The sequence below is a fragment of the Sarcophilus harrisii genome, chromosome 2 (assembly GCF_902635505.1).
Source record: "Sarcophilus harrisii chromosome 2, mSarHar1.11, whole genome shotgun sequence".
In the NCBI taxonomy this organism is placed as follows: Eukaryota; Metazoa; Chordata; class Mammalia; order Dasyuromorphia; family Dasyuridae; genus Sarcophilus; species Sarcophilus harrisii.
In genome coordinates this window covers 595,242,647-595,259,735 of record NC_045427.1, presented here as the reverse complement: position 1 = coordinate 595,259,735, position 17,089 = coordinate 595,242,647, and the positions used below count along the sequence as shown (strand labels likewise).

At 37.8% G+C, this 17,089-nt stretch overlaps 1 protein-coding gene across 4 annotated transcripts in view; it reads left to right on the top strand.

Annotated features, from left to right (window-relative positions):
* The window catches only part of WDFY4 (WDFY family member 4), a 486,698-nt gene extending 470,576 nt beyond the window's left edge, over positions 1-16,122 (top strand). For all 4 annotated transcript variants that reach the window (XM_031956283.1, XM_031956282.1, XM_012539778.3 and 1 more), the window contains 4 exons: positions 3,976-4,158; positions 7,789-7,870; positions 14,351-14,462; positions 15,624-16,122. In XM_031956283.1, coding sequence (XP_031812143.1) covers positions 3,976-4,158; positions 7,789-7,870; positions 14,351-14,462; positions 15,624-15,690 — 444 coding nt within the window. In that variant the 3' untranslated portion in view covers positions 15,691-16,122. The remainder of the gene's footprint in view (positions 1-3,975; positions 4,159-7,788; positions 7,871-14,350; positions 14,463-15,623) is intronic.
* The last annotated feature ends 967 nt before the right edge of the window (positions 16,123-17,089 follow it).

Below are 17,089 nucleotides of genomic sequence, written 5' to 3'. Positions count from 1 at the left end.
TCTGAAGTAAATTTATTGGGCTATATCCTTACCAATACCCAACAGTATGAATACCCATTGATGCTTGCTAATTTTTAAAGGCCAAAACATGAGTCTCAAAGCTGTCCTCTACATCCTCACCCCACTCTTTTAACCAGGTCTTAATGCAAAGGTGCAATATCCAGGGTCAGGGGTCCATATTAAAAGCCAAGAGGAAGTCAGCACACAGCAATTATATTTACTAAAAGCCTACTATGTACTAAGCAGTGAGACAAATGCTAGGGATTCAGAGAAAGAAGAAAAGCACTCAATGATCTCAAGAAGCTTACAATATAAGATGGCAAACAATATGAAAACAATTATGGAAAAACAAGAATAAATTGGAGAAATTGGAGAAATCAACCAAGAGCAGCAGGCCCTAACACTGAGCAGGGGAGAAGGTTGAGAAAGGCTTCTTGTAGCCAATGAAATTTTAGTTAGGTCTTGGCAGAAGTCAGGGAAACCAAGATTTGGAGACAGTTCCAGCCATGGGGGACAACTAGAAAAAATGCCTTAAGGTGAGAGATGCAGTGTCTTGTGCAAAGAATAACCAGGAGACCAGTGTCATTGGATTGCAGAATACAGGGGAGTGAATAAAGTGGAAAGAGACATAAAGATGACGGTCAGGTTGTGAAAGCTTCCAGAATTTAATGGTTAGATATTTTATGGAAGATTTATAGAATTATGGGCTATATTAAGTATCACCCAGGTATGGATGGGTTGCAGTCTACATAGGTAAAAGTAGAGACTCAAACTAATGAGAATGTCTTATGTTTCGAAGTTAGATAACCTTACAGGGATATTGCTCTCAAACTTTTCTCCTACTAACTGGTTATTGCTGCTTGAAATTCTACTATTATTCCTTTGGATTCTGATATTGCTCCATTTTAAAATTAGAAAGATAGAGAAGAGGTAAGCCTTAGAATGTAAGCTCCTTGAGGGAAGATACTTCTTTGAGTCTTCACATGCCTTGCATAGTTCGTGCCTCATCAATGCTTACTAGATGTGTGTTGACTGAGAAACTGAAGAGGGAAGACAATCAGGTAATACATAGGATGTAAGCTCCTTGAAGGAAGGAATTGTTTTGATTCTGTCTTTGCATCTTCAACAACTAGAGCAAGTTCTGGAACATTAACTGGGTACTTAACAAATGCTTGTTGATTGAGAAATTGGTTCAAGAGAGCCAATAATTAGTTCAATGACTGTTTCATTTTTGTCATTGTATTCCCAGCACTTAGATAGGAATACAATAGTAGGTGATTAATAAATGTCTTTGGATTGATTAATCCGTTATATCCAGCTATTGTCTACTAGAAATATTTTAATGTGGGTTACCTGATCTGGATCTTTGCAATCTAATGAAAGTTTTAATGAGGAAAGGGAAGAGGAAAGATTGGTCTAGTGCACAGACCACTAAGCCTTCATAGAGGTTCACCCTCACTGCCCAGTGCAAAAAGGTCTATACTTGGAAGGAGAAAGCCTACGATGGCTTGTGCCAGCACAACAGATTGTGCTGAAGGAAGATCATCACCAGTATAGAGAAGGACCCTGAAAAAGGAAATGGAAAATGAACTTAGATTTTGACTAAATTTTAATTCTGATCTAGGGTCCACTTTGCTTTTCCTCCTATATAGCTATGATACCCATTTCTACCCAAGCACACTAGCTTGGAATGGATCATTCATGTAGGCAAGAAGAACGTGGCATCCCACTGATCACTTTGTTCCATGGCCTTCAGTTAACATTAGCCAGAAATTGATGGGTTTTGTGGTATAATTAGCAATGCAGATCTATTGGCATGTGGAAGGAGGCTAAGCTCAGATAGCATCCTTGTTTCTGGTCACTGAAGGAGACTGTATGGGATAAGGATACAGGTAAGAAAGGCATGGGGTCTCAGTGGCTCCCCAGGCCCATACCCCAAATCATCCAAGTGCTTTTTCAATACTGGCAACTGTATTTTTAAAGAAGCCTTTGCTGCTCTGGCAGGAAAACTGTCCCTCGTGATACAGAGAGTCCTCGTCCAAAAGCAGGAATGAAGATGTGCTTTTTTCCCTTAATTTAGACCAGATGTAGGCAGTTAATATAGTGGATGACGACAAAGCCCCATACAGAGCAGTGCAATGTGCTTTCTCCTCATCCACATTTGCCAATTCCTAGAATGCATTTGAGTGAAAAATTCTGATTTGAGTCCATAATGAAGGCGCTTGAGCAAAGAGCTTAATCAAAGGTCAGACAAAAAGCAACAATGGTAACACATAATAGCCTGAACAGGGTGTAAAACCACCCTTTCCTTTCAGAAAGGCAGCATCTGAGCCAATTTCCTATTCTTTTCAGAGAATATTTTCCCCTTTAACTGTGTGCATTTGATTGTTATTGCAACTGTAGGGTTAGAGAAAATATGAACTATGGACTTGAAGGTGTTTTAAACTCTTTGAGGAAGGGAAGGGCATAAAATCTAACTCTTTAATTTCAGTAGCAAAGGGAATTCCTGGTAGGGAAAATCCCTTTTCTAATATAGATTGGCAAAGTTATCTATAACTTATCTTAAAGAGTTGCCTGGAACACTAAAATGTTATTTATCTTGTCTGGGGGCACTGATGTGTCAGAGGAAATATATGAATCCAGATCTTCCTGAAATCAAGATCAGAGCTTAATCTCTGATGACATTTTACTTCTCATGATCTAAAATCTTGGAATTAACTTTAGAAAGAACTTCAGAAGTCATGTCATTCAAACCTTTCATTTTATAAATGTGAAATAAATGTGCAATAAATAAATAAAACAAAACATTGACATTAACATTGAGCCTGTTGACTCCAAATCTAGCTCTCTTTACACTCTTCTGTGCATCTTAGTCTCCTGGGTTTATGAAGCGGATGAACATAATTCAATTCAGTAAAAAGCTGTAAAAAATGAACCCTGCATTCTTTCTTCCAGTAGATCTCTCCAACAACATTGGGGCCAAATGTTTGGTTAGTTCCCCTTCCTTTCTTCTTGACTTTGTGCACTTCCACTCTTTCTGATGAACACTTCTAGTATCATCAACCAATAAGCACTGGGCTTTAACAAATTAATTTAGGAAGACCTGAGTTTAAATCTTACAGCTCAGATACTAGCTGTGTGATCCTCGGCAAGTCACTTAACCACTGACTGCCTCTGTGGGAATAAAAATAGCACCTTCCTCCTACACTTGTGGGAGCATCAAATGAAATAGGTATGTGTCTGTGTGTGTGTAGCAACACTTAGAGCACTATATAAATGTTTTTATTTATTATTGTTGTTGGTGGTGTTACCATACATTATTATTTCAGCTCCAAATCCTATGACCTTAACTACTTGAAGTATTCTGTGGAAGGGAAATTAAACGTATTTGAGTCCAAAGGAGAAAATTAGGACCATTTGGCTGCAGTTAGAAACAGGTAGATTTTAGCTATTTAAGGAAGCATTCCTTAGTGGTTTAGTTGTTCAGTTGTTCACTCAAGTCCAATTCTTTGTGATCCCATGGTATTTTTCATTGTTTTTTTCTTGGCAAAAATACTGGAGTGGTTTGCCATTTTCTCTGCCAGTATGCCCCTACGTGACAGATGAGGAACTTAGACAAATAAGGGGTAAATACTGAGGGTTCTGTAGCTTGAGTCTGAGGCTGGATTTGAACTCAGTCTTTCTGATGCCAGACCCAGTGTTCTATGTGCTGCTTCAACTAGCTGTTCTCCTCGGTGATTAGAGCTGTCCAAAAACTGAAAGGACTTCCTTGTCTAGGGAGTGGTTCTGGAGGCTGGAAGACTACTGGTCAGTCATGGATTAGAGACAGTTCATACTGCACATGGAGTCTAAACCAAATGAACCTGTGAGTCTTGCTCCTGCAGAAGCCACCAGGACAACCCTAGAAGAGACACCACTGTTTCAGAGATAATAGTTGGCCATTTTGAACAACTGATTTTGGTTTTTATATTGCAGGGAGATATCATCTCTTGTGCTGGAACCCACTTGTATCTATGGACCATTAATGGTCAGGCTCTGGCAAGTATCAACACCGCCTGTGGGTCACAAGGAGATATCCAATGCTGCTACCTGACAGATGCCATGGACTGGGATGCCAGCAACATCATCATCACTGGGAGTCGGGACGGCATTGTCCGAGTAAGTGTGGCATGGGAAAGACTTGGCGACCTGGCTGGAAACATTTTCATCCCTCATCTGTTGATATTAATATTAATCTATTGATACTGATCCCTCATCTAGATCAAACTTGGGTTGTTGCTCCCTTGTGCTAGACTCCCAAGAGGAACAAAGTGCAAGATTTTTACTTGTGCACTGAAGCACAAATATAACTAATTGTACAAGGAATCAGCTCCCCTGAATCAGTCTAATGGGTAGGGGATGGCGTACTGAGTGAGGATGCACTTGGATTCTGATAAAAGATTGCATCATTGAACTGTCTCAGTGGCTCAGTGGTCCTCTATGCTGGAACAGCTTTCCAGTTTTACTTTTGCCTTCTCTGATTCCTAGCTTTCTTCGAGACACAAGTCTGGGGCCATTCTCTTAGGGGAAGCCTTTCCTGATGTTCTGAGGTATTTGTGTTGTATTCTCATCTTAAAATTACTTTTAGTTAGCTACCATGGTAGATGCTGGAGCTCTACCAGCATAGGGATTTTCAGGCAGGAGACCTGGGTTTGAATGTTGTGTCTGTTTTTATTTACCTCCAATTTGATCTTGGATGGGGGACTTTCTTCTCGGCTTCTCAGTTTCCTCTATAAAATGAGGAGATTGTACTAGAATAATTGTGTCATTCTTGGTAAGTCATTTAACTACCATCTGCCACAATTTCTTCATCTATAAAATGAGAATAAGAGCACTTACCAACTCCCAAGTTTTGGGAAGATAAAATAAAATAATATTCATATAGCATTTTGCAAAATTTAAAGCACTATATGTCAGGTATTATTATTACTATTAATTATATACATTTTTTACTTGTTTTTGTATATGCTGTATCCTCTTGGAAGAATGTAAGCTTCTTGAAGACAGTGATTGCTTCATTTTTGCATTGATATTTATCCTTGCTTATGTGAATCACTGCATGTAATAGATGTTTGATATTTGTCAGATTCAATTGAATTGACACAAGTGAAACCAAATGTTCATTCAACATCATAGCAGCCAGGGCAAGATTGAAGTTAAACCTAGAGCTTAAGACTCATGTCTTTAAGAGATTTCAATAAGCAAAGATTAGTGCACATGCACACATACATAAACACAGGCACACAGACATTCAATGTGCTAATGAGTGTTTGGATAATGATGAATTGGGAAGAGTTGCTTCATGTTGCACAATAAATATTCCTGTGATTCCTTTCTCTCTCCTTGAGTTGATGATGCATTGAAATATTATACATGAGTACCCTTAGTAGCCCAAGGAGGGATTTAATGACAGATATCTAAATCACCTGAATCAAATTAAAAGCATATTTGCCAAGCACCTTCTCTCTATATCCCCCAAAAGCCAAAAAATATCAAGAAGAAAATCCTATTCAGATTTGTAATCTAATTGAGATTTTACCAAATGTTATCCCTGGGACTAAGCCACATTCTAAGGCTAAAATGAAGAACCTTGGTTTTAACTAAACTCATTCTGACCCTTTTGACCGCCTTTCTTTGTGCCTCACCTTTTTTTTCACTTGAAAACATATGTCTGGGAACTATGACTTGATTTAAATCACTTCCTCTTTCAAAGACTCAGATTCTCCCACAGGTAAAATGCAGAGTTTAGATTATTAAATCATATTAAATGGTCTTTTTCCTCACTGAACAATAGTGTGAGCACCAATAAGAACTATTTTGTGGTTCCTGGGAAATTTATCAGACTTGCAAATAACAATTAGCTAATCCTTAACTCTAGGAATAGCTCTATCCTTAGCTCACTACCAGGAAATTGTCTTCTTTGACATTTTAGTTTTTACAACTACCCCATCCTATTTCTGTGGGCAATGCTGGAGCCCTACCAGCATAGGGATTTTCAGGCAGGAGGCCTGGGTTTGAATGTTGAGTCTGTTTTTATTTATCTCCTACTTGATCTTGGATGGGGAACTTTCTTCTCAGCTTCTCAGTTTCCTCTATAAAATGAGGAGATTGCACTAGGATAGCTTACATCACTTTTATCCGTAAGTTCTCAGTGATGGAATAACATAATACTTCTCCCTGATTTAGAGATTTTTTTTTTTCCAATAATGTTTTAACTCTTCATGACCCCATTTGGGGTTTTTGAGTTTTTGGATTTTTTTGTAAAGATATTAGAATGGTTTTCCATTTCCTTCTCCACTCATTTTACAGATGGGGAAACTGAGGCAAACAGGGTTAAGTGACTTGCCCAAGATCTCACAGATAGGAAGTGTCTGAGGTTGGATTTGAACTCAGTTCTTCCGATTCCATATCTAGTGTTCAATCCTCCAACCATTTAACTGTGTTGTCCCCAGATACTCAGATGCCACAAGAGCAATAGAAAGGGCACTGGTTTTGGAGTCACAAGAGAGAATTTGAATCCTGGTTCCGCTACTTCCTACTTCTATGTCCCTGGGCAAGCCCCTTCACTGCTGTGAACTTCAGTCTCCTCTTCTAGAAAGTGGATGAGAGAGGCAGGAGGTGGACTGAATGCTTCCTGCAAGGTTCTTTTAGCCAATAAATCTATGATGCTAAGAAAAAGTCTTATTAAAATTGAAAACTAAAATGACATATATTTTATATATATATATATATATATGCTCTCACATACATTTACACACACATACACTCACACACTCACATACATACATGTACCCATATACACTCTAGATGTAGAAGCAGAAACAGAATTAATAAATTCAATGACAAATATCCACTAAACTCATAGATGCAAAGCAAGATAATAGTCATAGAACCTGAGTATTAGGAAGATTCTCAGAACCCATCTGGTCCAGAGATTTCAAATATGGTGGAAGCAGTAATGTCAAAACTCCTGGGGAAGAAGGTTAATGTATCATTGATAAATGTTTATCAAAATAAAGAAAAATGTAATACAACAGAGTTAATATTTGTTTGTGGTTTTCTGAGGCAATATGGAATCTTCAGGGATCCATTTCTAATCGAGTTTGACCCTGATGCTCTAGTCCAAGTCACAGAGGAAAGGAATCTCTACTTAGAAGATACTAAAAGAATGGTTACTCAGCCTCTACTTAAAGAGACCTCCCAATTGTCAGCTCTAATTGGAAGAAATATTTCCTGACATCAAACCTCACTTGGCAGCTCCTTGTTTTGCCTAGCACCTCCTTCATTAGAGTTAATGTCTCTCTGCAGCTTCTTCCCCATTTACTCCAAGTTAAACATGACTAGTTCCTTCACCCATGCCAGATGAACTCAATGAGGCTTTTCACTAGCCTAGTTTACCTCTTTTGAACTCTCTCCAACTTATCAATAACCTTCCTAAATCATGGCACCCAGACTTGATGAAGTATTTGACAGTTTGCAGAGCACTTGGCTTATATTATAACAATCCTGTGGAGTAGGTGTTATCATTTGGCCCATTTTACAGAAAAGGAAATTGAGGAAATAGTAGTTAAGGGGCTTGTTCAGAGCTGCCCAGTTTCATCCTTTACCCACTGTATCACACACTGGGGCCTTTCCACCCCAGCCTCGGCTCCCAGCCTGAGAAGAGGGAGTCAGGCTCTTTCTCCCAGGCAGTCTGGGCTTCTTCACAGCATGATGATGCTCACCATGCCTTTTCTCTCTCCTGCACAGATATGGAAAACTGAACATGTAAAGACATCTGGTCATGGGGCAGGGCCCGAGGCACCCACAATGCAGTCTCCAGGACAGAAAGGTATTGAAGTGCTGGGCCCAAAGAACATATTCTCACATTTCCTGCTCACATGAAAGGTCAGCCTGCCTGCCTTTGGGGTGGTGCAGCTGCAAAAAGGGTCCAAGGTGGACTTGGATGCCAGGTAGAGCAGCTCTGGGAGCAGCCCCTTTGCTCTCGGGGATCACCACACAGCTTCTTCTCAGTCACATGGAGAGGCAAGCATAGAGGAAATCAAAGAGGAACAGACCAGAGGCTCTGTAGCATCACCATCAATTCTTAGACATGAAGAGAAATACTTTGTTAATAGGAATTGCTTCATGCACACGAGCATCAGAGTTTTAAAAAATGTATTTTATTAGTAAGAGATTAAATCAAGCTGCTAGAATAACTCACTGTGGGTCCCCTGTTCCCAGCAGAACACAGGATCCAGAACTTTGGAAATGCCAGTTTGGCTCATCTGCTCCCTGTGAGCAGGAAGGGCACCACTCAATCTGGCTTGGCATCCGATGAGCCTGGGTATACCCGGTCTCCGGGTAACCCAAACTCACCTACACAATGTCCTGTTTCCAAAACATAGGCACTTCCCCAGGAATAAAACTGTTATTTAGTCCAGTGGGTATGCTCTCCTGGGCCCAGGAGCTCTGGCCTCTCTCAGGAGAAGGGTTCCATCCAGCTGGCGGCTGTCCTGTGCAGCTGGGCTGCACGCATTCAGCAGGGAACCAGATTTCAGAATTCCTAATTCCCTTAAAGGGCCATCTCTCCCTACATAGAAGAAGCATTTCAAGTCCTTTCTATGGAGAGAACATATTTCAAAACCTTATCCTACCCCATCCTGGCACAATTTGCCAGCTGTTATATCATACTATTCCCTTTAGGAAAGCCACCTGTGGCTTGCTAGGCTAGAATATTGTGAGAGAGGCAATGAGTTCAAAGCAACCCTCACCCCTGCTCTGCTGATTTTCGGCTCCTTAGTGCCCATCCATAAAATCATTTGTTTTAATGCCAACAACTATAATGTCTTCAAAGACATAAGATACCCTACCCTATGTAACATATACTGAATTAAGTAACCATGCATTTATGTTTTATCAAGAGGGAAAGGGATGTTCTATATGAATGAAATTCCCAGATAACTCTGTCACATCCAATTGAATGCTAAGATTTTTAAAGTTTTATGCAGTTCCCAAGCATTCTTTTAAAGCTATACTACACATATTCTTTTTTTCATTATAGAAATCATAATAGGCCTAATCTAACCTATTTCTGGATTCCCTGGATCATTGTGAATATTACTTGCTGCCTAGGAGGGGCAAAAAGATTTGGTCCTGAACTTGGATCTTTTTAGCTGTGAGGAAATACTTTCTACCAATGTTTATCAGCAACCTCTGCAGTTTGTAATCTCAGAGCAGGTATTCTTAACCATTTTTGTGGGGTCTGGACTTTGGCAGTCATTCTGATAAAACCCTTGGACCTCTTCTCAGAATCATATTTTTAAATACATAAATTAAATACTTAGACTTACAAGGAAATCAATTATATTGAACTACAGTTTATCAACATATAGGTATAGATATAAGTGTAGCTATAGATGTACATGTAGGTATAGAAATAGATACAGATATAGATATAGGTATAGATATAGGCAAATATATTTATATAAAAATAGAGACAGATATAGATATATTATTTATATATATGTACATATATATGCATATGTATATATGTATATATTTTAAATTTACAAACTCTGGGTTAACAGCTCGATTAAAAAGTTGCTTTGGGCACTAAAAAATTAAATGATTTTCTCAAAGTCACGTGGTCAGTCGGTGTCTGAGATGAGACATGAACCCAATTCTTTCTGGACTGCAAGACCAGTTCTCTATCTACTGTATATCTTCCTTCTCAATCAGCTGTGAATTAATTTGTAATATAAGAATGCTTCAAATGCTATGGGGACTTGTAAGACTATTTGATCCTTTTCTGAGTATTTCCTGTATTTTTTCTTTTCTTTCTTTTTTCTTTTTTCTTTTTTTTTTTTTTTTTTGCTTGTGGTTCTAATATTGTTTCTCTCTTGCCAGCAATGTCAGCAATCTCTTCTCCCTATGTTACCTGTCTCTTCTTAGGATATCAGCTTCCTGCAAAATCTCTTCTTACTGCCAATTGCCTATAGCATGCTGTGATCTCATCATCAAAGAAAACAAAATAACAAAGCTAGTTAAATGTTACCTTAATTTTACCCATTGTTTCAAATAAGTTTGAACTAATTATGATTCTATGCCTTTCTTATGGTTTGTGACAAATACTGATCTATGACAAATAATCTATGACAAATGTGAGAGTCCTGCTAAGTTAGTTTTCAGTTCTCAATGTCCTAGGCCAGAGGTGTCAAATACCAGGCCACACATAGTCCACAATGCTTCTAAGTGTTCCTCGAGACAGATGAAAATATTGTTCCTATCTGATTTTAATGAGTCATGTATTAGGAAAAACAAATATATAAACAGGTGGAGTTTTCCAAGTCAATATGGACTCTGACAATATAAAGATCCTTATGGACTTATTTTAGTGGTCTCATTTCTATTTGAGTTTGAGGCCATTCTATGAGAACACCAGTTGCAGGGAAGGTGATGCTTTGCATTAGTCAAGGCAGCTCCACACTTAGAGTTCCCTTCATTTAAATTACTGTAACTAATTAAATCACTGGGCCAGTTCCTTTTTTCCTACATGTTTATGAGATTTTTATCTCACTCCTTTTTCCAATCCTTTCTCCACACGCCCACCTTCTGGATACACAAGTCTGACTTATGCAAAAACCATAAGTGCTACCTGTTGTTTAAAAAAAAAAAAACTAAAACTAAAAAAACAAAAAACAAAACAAAACAAAACAAAACAAAAAAAACGAATAAAACTGTATCCTACTTAGCCAGGCATTTAAAACTCCTCCACAATCTACTGTTTCTTTTATAACCTTACTTTGCACAGCCACATTCCAGGAAACCTGAGTGTGGACTCTCTAGAAAGAAGAAATAGAATTAGAAAATAATGCAAGCTTTGTTCAGAGGCATTATATGGCCAAGATAGGAGACCAGTTATTCAGGTATCTTCCAGAATTCTCCAAAAGAAAACAAAAGATCATTTGATTGACTTGTTTTAATGACAATGAAGACCTCAAAAGGTGGAGGAAGCAATCAGGGGAAGTGCTATTCTATAAAGATTCTCAAATTGATCACCTGGAAATAAAGAGGAGAAATGTGACAAAGATTAGCATTTGATATAGATAAAACCAAAGTCAAATATACACTGACAGACATGTTTTCTAGGTTCAGAAACCAATTTACCTGAAAAGGCTTTGAAAGTTTAACCTGAGTCACTCAAGTGATATGGCAGCTGAAAAAGCTAAAGCCATCTTTTTACTTTACTGCCTTTATTAAAAGAGGTACAATATCTAGGTTGTTGTTGCTGCTTCTGTTTGTTCATTGCTCTCCAAGAGGACCTTGACATCAGGGAAGCAATACTATAGTTTGCAAGCAAACTGCATTTAAGAGTAGGCTGTGCAAGGTCACCTGCCTCACTTTCTCCTCCAGAGCCATCTGAGTCCAGTGGCCAGATAGAGATCAGGATACCCTGCTGCTTTTTGCCCTTTCAGAATGCACTATAAAAATGTGTTCAGTGCCATGTTCTAGAAAGTACATTGATGAGCTGGAGGGTATTCAGAATAGGAAAACCAGAATAATGATGATGCTACCTATGATCAACCAATGCTACCTTAGATCAACCAATTGTTTAGCCTGAAGTACAGATGATGCAGAAGGGACATAAGGATGGCCTTTAAGTGTGAGAACTACTACCACATAGGTGAGGAATTGTATACAGGTTCTTTTGAGACTAGAAGCCAGAACTTCAGAGTTGTGAGAAAAAGTAGAAAGTAAGTAAATTTCACCTTGAATTTAAAAGTTTTCTAATAATTAGCACAATAAAATGGAATGGAGTCCTCAGGCAGCAAGGGTGGTCTCCAAACAAAGCCTGATCATTGATCAAGCCAAACCATGCTTCTCAAATGTCATTCTGTACTCTTCCAGTTCTGGGCATTCATGCCAAGAACCCACAACATAGAAAACACAGAGAACCAGAGCATCACTAACCTGCTGCCATTATTATTTATCTACCTTTTCTCTTTGCTATGGAATATAGGATTCTATAGAAATAATTTTTATTTATCAGTCCATTGCATACCCAATGGCATGCCCCAAAGTCTCAAGCCATATTGCTTTTTAAACTTTAAAAAATGATTTCATTTTTTTCATTCTACTTTATTCCTCACTAAATAAGGTCATAAGTTCACAGTATTTAAAGATAATGGGGCTTTGGAATTATCTTATCTAACCATTTCATTTTTATACACGAGGAAACACAGATTTTAAGTGACTTAAACAAGTTAATCTCGTTAAGGGAAAAAAAAATAAACTTATTTATCTTTGCACATCTCTACCTCACCCCAATGTTATTGAGAGAAGAACTGGTAAAGTTTGTTGCCTTCTATGATGGCTAAGTAAACAATGGGATGTAGTTAGTGTTTCAGATGGCAGTACTAGTTTGTGGCACATTCTCAGGACTGGAAGTTAGTACAAGTCATTTCTAGTTCTCATCAGTTTCCTCATTGGTCAAATGGGAACAATACCTATGTATTTCTTCTTTCACAGAATTGTTGTGAAGATAAAATTATATCTGGGAATACAAAAAGGGCATGAAAGACAATATGAATCAACTAATTAATTAATCAACCAATTGGTAGAAAATGATGTTATGTTCTCAGGCTTTCATTGGTTATCTACAGCCTGACTACTTATGCTGCCATTAAGAGTGCACTTATTAAGCTGGTTTCACACCAGCAGGGGGCCTCATGTATGCATCTTTCCTTCCTGATTGTGGACTATGAGGTCATAGATGCTCAGAGGTCACTCCTATTAAAAATCAGCCACTGGGAGGACTATAATGTAATGAATGGAGGCTACTCACAGGCTAATAAAATTCAACCAAGTCAAAAGTTTAGAAATAACAAAACTAAGGGCAGAATGCCCTAACTTAGCCAGTCAGGGGTCTCTAAGACTTGATCTTAATGAAAAATTGTCATATTTCATTCCTCCATATGTTGTGCATATAACAAGGATGATGATGATGATAGTGATGAAAATTAATAATAGTTTCTAGCATTTATGTAGCAAAGTACTTTACATATAGTATCTCATCATTTGATGTTTATATTAATCTGATCTGAAAACACTATATTGTCATACATGACTAGCTGTACATTTTGTAGATTTCACTGATGTTATGCTACAAGTATTCAAAACAATATCCTTGAATCATATATACCATATCCAGGTGCAAAATTAGAATCCAATTACAAATAATATCCCATTCATGTATAATTCAAGGCAAAGATCAATGATACTGAGCACTCTTCCATATTTCTCCTCTCCTCCTGCTCCCTTTTAGTAGCATTATATTCACAGTAGATCATCATCAGTATGATGGGAGATGAAACCTGTGATTTCATTAGTATAGGGAACTCCCAGGCGAGAAAATTCACTCCACCGGTGCATGTCAGCATCTTCTCTGAAATTTATCATCTCAGAGAGCTGCCTGGCACTGAAATATTAACCATCCAGGGTAATAGAGCCAGTCAGTATGTGTCAAATGCAGGACTGGGATTCAGATCTTCCTGGAAACCAGATGCAATTTACATATTCTCACAAATGCAGAGTTCTCAGCAATCCTTTTTATCTCTCCTCTGTTTAAATAATTTCATAAAACTGGGAACTGGGTTCCCATTCAGAGGCTTCCTTACACTACAGGTTAGCGTATATGGGTGATCACATCCCCAACAGGACAGCCATGGTCTAATCAGAACAAGAACTAAAATGACCAAGATGGCTTCTGTATGATTTTATCCAGCCAAATGTACCTACATCTCATTCTTCACATTTAAGAAAATAAAATTAATCCCCAAATGTAGTCATTAAAAAGATTGAAGTAACAATTATTGAGTTACATTTTTTAAAAATCTTTTCTGCATTTAATTATTGGTTCTGTTATGAGAGGATTTAGATAAGTTGATAATGCTGGCTTTATGTAATTTATTTTTACTAGGCAATTATGGGCTGCATTATATCCTGGCAGCAAGGTATTGTGGGGCATCTTATTAAGCATAGAGCCAGTAAACACTGATGAACAATTTTGCTGAACTAGGCACGCAATTTAGAAAGCAATAATACACAAATCCAATTTAGGACACAATTGATACAGCAGCACGTCAGCACATGTAACTATCATAGCCCACAAATTAAATTGGGATAGCCCTTTTTGCAACAGCACAGGCCAAGATTAAATATACTTCCCCCCCTGAATTTAACAACTTGCTGACCACAAACATAAATACGGATGTGTGTGCATGAGGATACATAGTTGTTTCTAAGTGTGTGTTTTTAAACCACCCAACAGGTAACAAGTGGGAAAAGAACCTGGCTTTGTGTCGAGAGTTGGACATCAACATTTCTTTGACAGGGAAATCGAGTAAAACTAATCCAGCCATCACAGCACTGGCGGTATCCAGGTAACTTGGAGCGCATTACTTTGTAATTCCAGCAGAGGGCGTCTATATTAGCTCTGGGATGGCAAGTAACTTGTATCTTCTGATGATCATGTCATCACACAAATCCTAGGAGAGCCCACTCCTACCCACAAAGGGGTACAGATTTAAATCTAAAAGAAGACTCTGAAGTCATTTAGTTCAACCTGCTCACTTTTATAGGTGAAAAAACTGAGTGACTTGGCTAAAACCACAAGGATACTAAGCATCAGAAGTGGGAAGGATCTGAATCCCTTTCTTCTAAGTGGTCTTTTCATTAAATTTCCCCATTTCCTGTGGTCTTGAATATCTTATGTTTCTTCCTAAGCATCTTTGGGCTTGTTGATTTCAAGAAGGCCATTTAGGTTTTTTAAAATTCACATGCATATATATTATTTACATGTATACACATATATTCATATGCATGCATTCACACATGTTTTGTTGATGCTTTTTCATATTACTGTCAATTCCCAGTGATTACATAAACACACACACACACAAGAAGCCAAACAAACTAATGCACTAACCATTTTGGACAGTATATGCTTCAATCTGCAATTATATAGATATATACAGAGAGATGGGGTTCCCATCCTTCTTTTGAGAAGGTCTTTTAGTTATCTTGCTATTGAGTTTGTAAGGACCATTTTGGAATGAACATCTTTGATTTTTTTCATAAGTCTTATAGATTTAATGAATGGGAAGGTAATATGAAGAGAAGGATAAAAGATTGAGAAGGAAAAAGAAGGGGGGGAGACTATTTTGTAAGTCGACGGCTCCAACTCTCACTATTCCTCCAAAGAAAGGTAGAAATCACTACTCCATGTGACCCAGTTCTCTTTGCCATCATTTTCTAAAACTGCCCTCTTAAATGAATCTGGTCTTTATCACTTATACCACTAAAATTTTTAAATGCTCCACTGAGATGTGTGATACTACCATTGGCTAAATCACCTTTTATTATATAATTACCTTAAATTACCTAGTATATATTGTGAAAGAGTATGAGAATCATTGTCCAATTTAGTTGTGTTGGGATATGGTAAGTAACTTTGTTCTTTTTGTGTACTTAATAACAAGCAAAGACCCACCCTCAGAGACTTATCTATCTACAAATCAATAATCTTTTCTTTTCTTTCTAAGAAATCAGTCTAAACTCCTTGTTGGTGATGAGCGAGGAAGAATATTCTGCTGGTCCAGAGATGGGTAGGAAAACATAGTGAGTATGTAGAACTATTGGATGAAAAATGCTTCTGGAAATGCAGTCCAGGATTACAACATGCATTGTTTCAAGAGACTAAAACAAAATCAATGGAAGTCCAAGTTGTATGTAATGCATGAGTTCTAAGAGAAAAGATATTCATTTTAACTCCATTTAATACTTGAAGAAAACTATACCAAGAATATGAAGATATGAAATCTACTGTTTTTCCCAATGTAATACCAAACTGTCTATAATGTTCTATCCCTATGATATATATCCTCTATGGAGGGAAAAATGAAATGTGTGTAAATGTGGAATCATTTTTGTGTTATAGAATGAAACCTATAATTCATTGGAATCCAGAATATGCATCTGGATTGCCCATAGATTATATGACTTCTGTAATAGGGTTTTTTCTAATAAATAAAATGTTGCTTTCTGAAAACTGGTAGTAAAATATTTTTATTAACATTTCCCTCAAAACGAAGGAAATGCATTAAGATGAATCTCAGTTGGTTTGTAATATCTTATATGATTTCCAATCCAAATGGACCTGCTGCAAGTTTAATAGGAGCAAGAAACTCCTGAGGAACAAACAAGTCTGTCTTTCCTTTGGTCATCTTTGCCAACACTGTCTTGTCTCCTCCCTACCATCCACCTCTGTCCCCAGGCTTTCCTTCTGAAATAAAAACTGGGACAAGTTCAGCTATCTATGAATCACATGAATGAAATATTGAATGAATGGGGAAAAAGCATTTATTAAATGCTTACTATGTGCAAAACATTGTACCAATCACTAGGGATATTAAATAGGAAAGTCAATCACTCTCTGCTCTAAATAGTTTACATTTTAATGGGGGATTCAAACATACATGGGAGATTTCAATTGCTAAGCAGATGGAAAGGTCCCAGTCTTTAAAGTTCTGTGGCAAAACATATTAATGTCCTTTCTCTGAATGAAATTGCATCATATTGTGATATTGAACTATCTGTCAGCTCCAAGAACATTAATGACAAGAACTTTTCAACAAATGTGACTATAGCATCTGCAGAAGCAATAGTCAGGTATGACTTCCAAGAGTGATGGCTACAAGCACTACTATCCTCAAGACTCTTGAAGTCGAGTCCTCAGTTGTTGCTGTTAGGGTCTTAGAAAAAATAGTAGTCAAGGTGGTGATGGTGATAGTTCCACCTGCTGGTACATGCTGTCTCCTACCTTTCCCTTACTGTGCTGCTTCATGAGTAAGCTGGCTTGTCTACCCTATGAAAGACAATTGCTTGCCAGTGGGCGAGGAGAGTTGGCCCCTTCTTCACAATGATTTCTCCACTTAATGATGGTTTCAGGAATGGAAGCAAGTATAGTGGTCTAGGGACACTATTATTCCTAAAAGCTCTTACACTCTCT